Below are 7,546 nucleotides of genomic sequence, written 5' to 3' on the forward strand. Positions count from 1 at the left end.
ACTCTTGTGCTATACGCTGCTATTCGGCAGATTTCTGCGCTCTCCTTGGCTCTAGGATACTCCGCCACACTTTGGGAAGGCCAGCAATGATGGTCATGGCGCGATAGATTAGGCTACGTTTGGTGATGTTACGATTGGATAGCTTAGAACAGGGTAGCTCTGTATTTTCTGCTCTACGCCGATATACTGGTGATTTCTGCGCTCCACTGTGCTCTTGTACGTTCTGCTTGGCTCTGGGGAGGCCAGCAATAGAGGTCTCGGCGCTTTAGGTTTATGAATTCTACGTTTTGTTAGGTTATGTTAGGTCTCCTTAGGTAAGGATATCTTTGAATTATGTGGTATACATTGCTCTTTGGTGTCTTCCTGCTCTCTACCGTGCTCCAATACGTCTTGCTTTGCCCTGGGGATCCCAGTAATAATGGTCTGTGCACGTTAGCTTCTGTTAGGGTGCGGTTGGTTATGTTATGTTCGGAAACCTTAGGCTAGGATAACATTGACTTTTGTGCTATACACCGCTGCTCGGAGGACTTCTGCTCTCTGCTGTGCTCTAATATGCTCCGCTTGGCGCTGGGGAGACCACGGTAATGGTGGTCTCGGCACGTTACGTTGTGATAGGCAACGTTTGGTTATGTCATGTTTTATTAGGTTAGGAGAGGGTAGCCTTGACTTTCGTGCTACACACTGCTTTCCGGCGGATTTCTACGGTCTGATGCTATCTAAAACTTCCTGCTTTGATCTGGGAATGCTTGAAATAGTGGCCGCGGCGCGATAGGTTGTGCTTTGCTACGCATGGCTACGTTAGGTTTGTTTGGGTTAGGTAAGCATAGCAATGACTATAGTGCTTTAAACTGCCATTCTATGGACCTCTGCGATCTGCTTTCCTCTATTATGCCCTGCTTCGCGGAGTGCAGGTCAGCAATTGTGGGCTGGGCATGTTAGGCTGGGATTTGTTACGTACGACTACGTTAGGTTTTGTCACGTTAGGTTAGGATATCTCTTAGATTTTTGATGTACACTGCTATTCGGTGGATTTCTGCGTACTACCGTGATCTAATATCGGCTGCTTTGCTCTGCGAATTCCAGAAACTGTGGCCCAGGCGCGTTAGGTTGTGCTAGGTTACGTAAGCTTATGTTAGGTTTTTTGGGTTAGGATATGCTAGTTTCGACTTTTGTGCTGTACACTGCTATACGTTGAGTTTCTGCTATCTACTGCGCTCTAGTATGTTCTGCTTGGCTCTGTGGGCCAGCAATTGTGGTCTCGGCACGGTAGGTTGTGTTAGGTTGCGCTTAAGTTGGGTTAAGTTTGGTTAGGACGGCTTTGTCTTTTGTGCTGTATACTGATATTCGGTGGATTTCTGCGGTCTTCTGTGCTCAGGTATATTGTACCAGGATATGGGGGTGTCAGCAGTATTGTTCTCGGCAGGCTATGTGAGTTATGTTGTGTTCATTCATGCTACGTTTGGCTAGGTTATGAGAGGATAGCTTTGACTTTTCGGCCATACTTTGATTTTCGTTGGATTTCTGCGCTCTACATTGCTCAAGCGTACTCTGCCTGGCTCTCAAGAGGCCAGAAATAGCGTTCGCCGTTCTTCAGATAGTGCTTCCTTACGTCCGCTTATTTTACGTTTGCTAGGTTAGGAGAGGAGAGCTTTGACTTTTATGCTATACACTGCTATTCGGTGGGTTTCTATGCTCTACTGCGAACTAATATTCCCAGCTTTGGTTTGGGTATGCCAGAAATAGTTGACGCGGCGCGCTGGTTTGTATGAGGTTACTTTTATTTAGGTTAGGTTTATTTGGGCTATGTCTGGATACCTTTGGTTTTCGTGCAATACACTGCCATTCTATGGACCTCTGCGCTCTACTCTCCTCTAATACGCTCTGCCTGGCGCTCGGGATGCGGGCAATAGTGCTCTCGGTATGTTAGGCTGAGTTATGCTACGTTTGGTTAGGTTAGGTTAAGTTGGGCTTGGTTAGGTTAGGTTAGGTTAGGTTAGATTTGGCTAGGTAAAGTTAGGTTAGGTTAGGTTAGGGTATGTTAGGTTATGTTAGATTAGATTAAGTTAGGTCACATTCGTGGGGGTCGCAGGACGTGATCCTGCAGACGCTCGTTAAGCTTGTTGTCGGGCTGGCTGTTACTGCAGAGCCGTACCGTATTCTCGATCAGGACTGGTGGTTCGGTGATCGGGGCTGCTCCGTGGCGATCATCGCCAGGGTACTGCTGCGTACACACGCACCATCGCTGCTTCAGAGCTGTGTTGGTTTCGTGGTGATCTCCTCAACCGACGTGGTCGTGGTGGTGTGCTACGTCTCCCCAAGCCGCGGTCTCTCATCGTGCGAGTGGTACTTGGACGAGCCCGGAGGTTTCCTTAGTGAACAAATGGCTCGTCCTGTTCCGGTCCTGGGGGACTTCAAAGCCCACTACGTGGCGTGAGGTTCTCCGCGAGCAGACACTCGGGGCGAAGCCCTGGAAGATTTGGCCGCGGGATTGGATCCCGGGTTGCTCAACCGGGTTTCCGTAAGCACGTGCGTCCAGTGGAACGGCACGTCTGTCGTTTACTTGTAATTCGCATCGCCGGTAGCTGTGCGGCTGGTCACCGTCTGGAGGGTGGCGGTGGAGGAGGAAACGCTCAGCAATCACCTCGGGGTCAGGTGCGGAGCGGCTAACGGAGGCGGTGACGCGCGCGTGCGACGACGCCATGCCGCGGGTGAGGGAGCCACGTTCGAGGGGTGAAGCGTACTGGTGGTCGACAGAAATTGCTAAGCTCTGGGAGCTCTGGGTGCTGACCGGGCGCTAGTGCACCCGGGCGCGACGTCAACGACGCGCGGTGTCCGCCGAGGAGATAGCGCTCCTCTATCGCGAGTACCGGTCAAAGGTGGGCGATATCCGTAGGGAGATTCGCAGAGCCAAATCTCGGCAATGGGACGAGATCCTCGCGACGCCCGGAAGCGATAAGCCGGGACGCCCCTATAAGTTACTAATGTGGAACCTATGGGCATGGGTTCCCGCCGTGACCGAGCGTGTGGACCACGAGCTCCTGCGGCCGGTGATCGACGCCCTCTTCCCGGCGGCGGCGGCGGAGGGGTGCAACTAGTGCGATCGAAACTGATCGGATGTCCCGAGGAACTGGGGGTCTCGCGCGAGTAGTCGGGCCTTGCGATCGTTAGGATGTGGCGTGGAGCACCGTCCCCCGGCCGGACGGCATCCGAGGACGAGTCTTTGCACTGCCTCTGGAGGCGTGGGGCGACCGTGTGCGGCGGCTTCTCGACAGCTGCTTCAGGTCCGGTCGCTCCGCGGCATGTTGGAAGTGAGCGAGTATCGTGCTGATCCCGACAACAGGGAAGCCGTCGGACATTCCGAAGGCATACGAGGTGGGCAAGCTCGAGACCGAAACAATGTGGTTTTGCCATCGGCACCACGGGAAGCCGCCCAAGTCCCTGATGCGCGTGGGGAACGTCGTGGTCGTGGTACGGGACCGTAAGAAAAATCTCGGTCTCGTCCTCGATGGCCACTGGAAGTTCCACGAGCATCTTCTTGCGCTCGAACCACGCCTGGAATGTATGGTGGGGGCGCTGTGTCGCCTGCTACCAAACCTGTGGGCCAGACGGGAGGGTGCGCCGCCGCTACACTGGAGTCGTTCGCTGGGTGGCGCCATACAGGGCGCCGATCTGGGCGAAAGACCTGGTCGCTATTCCGCGCTGTCTGGCGCTTCTCCGTCGAGTCGCTGGCAGGATGGCAATCAGGGTCGTGCGGGGCTATCGCAATATATCCCACGGGGCGGTGATGGTCCTGGCGGTTGTTCCGCCGTTCGAACTGCAAGCCGTGGGGAGGCCCGTATCTACAGACTCCTACACGCTGGCGGCGACGGTGCTCCTGAAGAAGAGGCCATTTCGTTGAGGCGAAGGTTCCGACAGTCCGTGATGACCGCCTGGCGAGCTCGGCTGAGGAATCCGAGCAGCCGGCGTCACCGGCCGATAGAGGCAGTGATCCCCGTGTTGGATGCATATGGGCGCAGCGGCAGCCGGAACACTTTCCGCCTGACACAGGTGCTAACCGGGCACGGGTGCTTCGGGGATTACCTACGTCGTATCGGGCGGGAACGTGAGACGCGCTGTTATCACTCCGGGGAAGGGCGGGACACGGCGCAGCACACGCTGGAGGAATGCCCGGCGTGGGCTCGCGAGCGTCGGGTACTTTGCTGCGTGGTGTTTCTGGACCTTTCACTGTCCGTCGTCGCGGCGAAGATGACGGGGAGCTTAGGTGCGTGGCGTGCGGTGGCCTCCTTCTGTGAGGCAGATATGTTACAGCAGGAGGCCGCGGAGAGAGCACGCGAGCGTAGCGCGTGCTTCTCGCGCGCAGAGTGGCGGAGGCTGCGAGCGCGGCGCTATTAGGCGCCGCGCGATCTGCCGCATGTGTTAACGCGTTAGACCTCCGCCATCGCGAAAGACCTTTTACCTTCAGATGGGAAGAACGCTTCTCTCTCCCGTTGTAACCTAGGTCAGGGTGACCACGGGCTGGCGAGTGCGGGCCCGTCTGATCGATGGACCGTGGTCCAGTCGCGCGGCGTCCGCAGGGTATGTGTGTGTTGCCTTGCGGTGGTATGCGTGCTGTGTGTGCCTATAATCGACCCGTCTCGAGCGCATGGGCATGGACGTTTCAGGTACGGTTTCCCGTAGCGCCGGGTGGGAACTGTGGTTTCGCCGGGCGGGAACTATGGCTTCGCCGGGGAGGGGGGGGTCCAGGCAATTGCGTCGCCGCGAAGTCCAGGGTGCGCCGAAATGCAAAGGGATGGCCATTGTGGGTGTTTTAATGTGTAAAATCCCACATAACGCTGCCCCCTCCCCAATGGGGGCCGGGTACCTTTGGAAGATTTCCCCCACGTGATGTGAAATGTTATGTTAGGTCACGTTGGGTTAGTTTGGGTTAGGTTAGGTTAGGTTAGGTTGGATTAGGTTTGGTTAGATTTGGTAAGGCTAGGTTAGGTGAGGCTAGGTTTGTTAAGGTTAGGCTACTTTCGTGTAGATTAGGTTTGCTTGGGTTAGGTTAGGATATCCTTGGTTTTCGTGCAATACTCTGCAATTCTATGAACATCTGCGCTCTACTATCCTATAATATGCTCTGCCTGGCGCTTGGTTGTGTTGCATTACGTTTGGCTTCGTTATGTTAGGTTAGGTTAGGTTAGGTTGGGATAGGATTGGTTAGTTTAGTTTTGGAAATGTTATGTCGGCATTTCTTCAACTTTTGTGGTATACATTGCTTTACGGTGGATTACTGCGCACTACTCTGCTGTATTATATTCTGCTTGGCTCTGCGGAGAAAAGGCATTGTGGTCTCGGCGCGTTAGGTATACTTAAGCTACCTTCGGCTATGTTAAGTTTGGCTACGTTGGAATAGTGTAGCTTCGACTATTGCGCTATGCACTGCGATTCCATAAACTTCTGCGCTCTACTTTCCTCTAATGTGTTCTGCTCGGCTCTGAGGACGGCAGCAATATAGGTCTCGGCACGTCAGGAAAAGTCATGCTACGTTTGGTTACGTTACGTTTGGTTAGGCTAAGATAGGATAGCTTTGACTTTTGTGCTGTACGCTGCTATTCGGAGGATTTCTGCGCTCTACACTGCTCTACTATACTCCGCTCGATCCTCGGGAAGCCAACAATGGCCGTCGCGGCACAACAGGCTCTGTTAAGTTACGTTTGATTGGGTTAGGTTGGGTTAAGTTTGGTTAGTATGGCAGTGACTTTCGTGCTATGCACCGTTCTTCCGTGGATTCCGGCTCCCTGCTGTGCTCTAATATCCACCGCATTGCTCTGTGGAGGCCAGAAATAGCGGCCGTGGCACGTTAGGCTGAGTTATGTGACGTTCGTTTGGCTACGAATGTTTGGCTTCGTATGGTTGGGATAGCTGTGACTTTTGCGCTATACACTACTATTCCGTCTATTTCAGCGTGCTACTCTGCTTTGATAGACGCTTCTTGGCTCTGGTGAGGCCAGAAATAATGGTCGTGGCCCCCCAGATTTGGATATGATACCTATAGTTGTGCTGCGTTTGGTCGGGCTAGGAGAGCAAATCTTCGACTTTTGTGCAATACACGGCCATTCGATGGATTCTTCCGCGCTGCTGTGATCTAACGTGCTCTCCTTCGCTCTGGCGAGGGCAGAAACAGAGGCCACGGCATGTTGTGCTGAGCTAGATTACGTTTGGTTAGCTTACGTTTGCATGGTTTGGACAGCTTTGACTTTTCCGCCATACACTGCGATTTTACTCATTTCTGCGCCCTGCTCTCGTCCGATACGATTTGAATTGCCCTGAGGAGGCCAGCAATGGTGGTCGCGGCACTTTAGATTGAGTTGTGATACGTTCGGTTTCGTTAGGTTCGGTTTTGTTTGGTTCGTATGGCTATGACTTTCGCGCTATATACTGTCACCCTGAGGATACCTGACCTCTACCATGCTCTAGTTTAATCTACTTAACCCCGTGGAGGCCATCAATGTTGGGCGCAGCACGTTATATTGGGTTTGTCCATGTCAGGCTAGGTAATGTTGGCTTGGGGTAGGTTCGGATACCTTTGACTTTTGTACTATACATTGCTCTCCGGTAGGTTTTTCCGCTCTACATTGCCCTACTATACTCTGCTCAAAGCTCGGAGGGTCAGCAATGGTGGTCGCAGTACGTTAGATCCTATTCGATTGCGTTTGGTTCGGTTAAGTTTTGTTAGGTCAGGTTGGGATAGCTTTGACATTTGTGCTACACACTGCTATTCTCTGGACTTCTGCGATCTACTGTGCGCTATCACGCTCTGTTTTTCTCTGGGGACGCCAGGTATTGTGGCCGCGGCACGTAAGGTTGGGTCATGTTACGCTTGGTAATGCTTGGTTTGGTTGTGTTTGGTTGGGATAGCTTTCACTGTTGTGCTATACGCTGCTATTTAGTGGACTTCTACGCTCGACTGTGATCAAATATTCCTCTCTTTGCTCTCGGGAAGGCAGTAGTTGTGGCTGCGGCACTTTAGGTTGGGTTCAGTTACGTTTGGTTAGGTAAGGTTTCTTTGTGTTCGTTTCGGAGATCATTGACTTTCGTGCTATGCAGCGACATTCTATGGACTTCTGCCCTCTACTCTCTTCTAATATGCACTGCTTTGCGTTGGGGTGGCCAGCAATACTGGTCTAGGCACGTTAGGTTGATTTCTTTTATGTAAGGTCATGTTTTGTTAGCTAGGATTACGGTAAGATACCTTTGTCTTTTGCGCTATACAATGCAATGCGGTGGATTACTGCTATCTTCTTTGTTCAAGTATATTCTGCTAGGATCTGCAGGGGCAAGCGATTGTGGTATGGTCACGTTATGTGGAGCTTTGCTACTTTCGGTTGTGTAACGCTTGATTATGTTAGGATAGGGAAGCTTCGACTATTGTGCTATGCACTGCAATTCTACAGACTTCTGCGCTCTACCCTGCTCTAATATGTTCTGCTTTGCTCTGACGAGGGCAGCATTAGTGGCCGCGTCGCGTTTGTTTCTTTATGGATACATTTTGTTATATTAGGTA

At 52.5% G+C, this 7,546-nt stretch overlaps 1 protein-coding gene across 1 annotated transcript; it reads left to right on the plus strand.

Annotated features, from left to right (window-relative positions):
• Window positions 1-2,089: 2,089 nt before the first annotated feature.
• On the plus strand, window positions 2,090-2,434 carry LOC108554559 (uncharacterized; the record flags this gene model as incomplete). The annotated part of the gene is made up of 1 exon (XM_017909869.1): window positions 2,090-2,434. A coding segment is annotated over one exon (345 nt), but the record flags the coding sequence as incomplete, so codon positions are not given.
• Between the last annotated feature and the right edge of the window lie 5,112 nt (window positions 2,435-7,546).

This window comes from Eufriesea mexicana, unplaced genomic scaffold, assembly GCF_001483705.2.
Source record: "Eufriesea mexicana isolate 0111107269 unplaced genomic scaffold, ASM148370v2 scaffold36125, whole genome shotgun sequence".
NCBI classification, from domain to species: domain Eukaryota; kingdom Metazoa; phylum Arthropoda; class Insecta; order Hymenoptera; family Apidae; genus Eufriesea; species Eufriesea mexicana.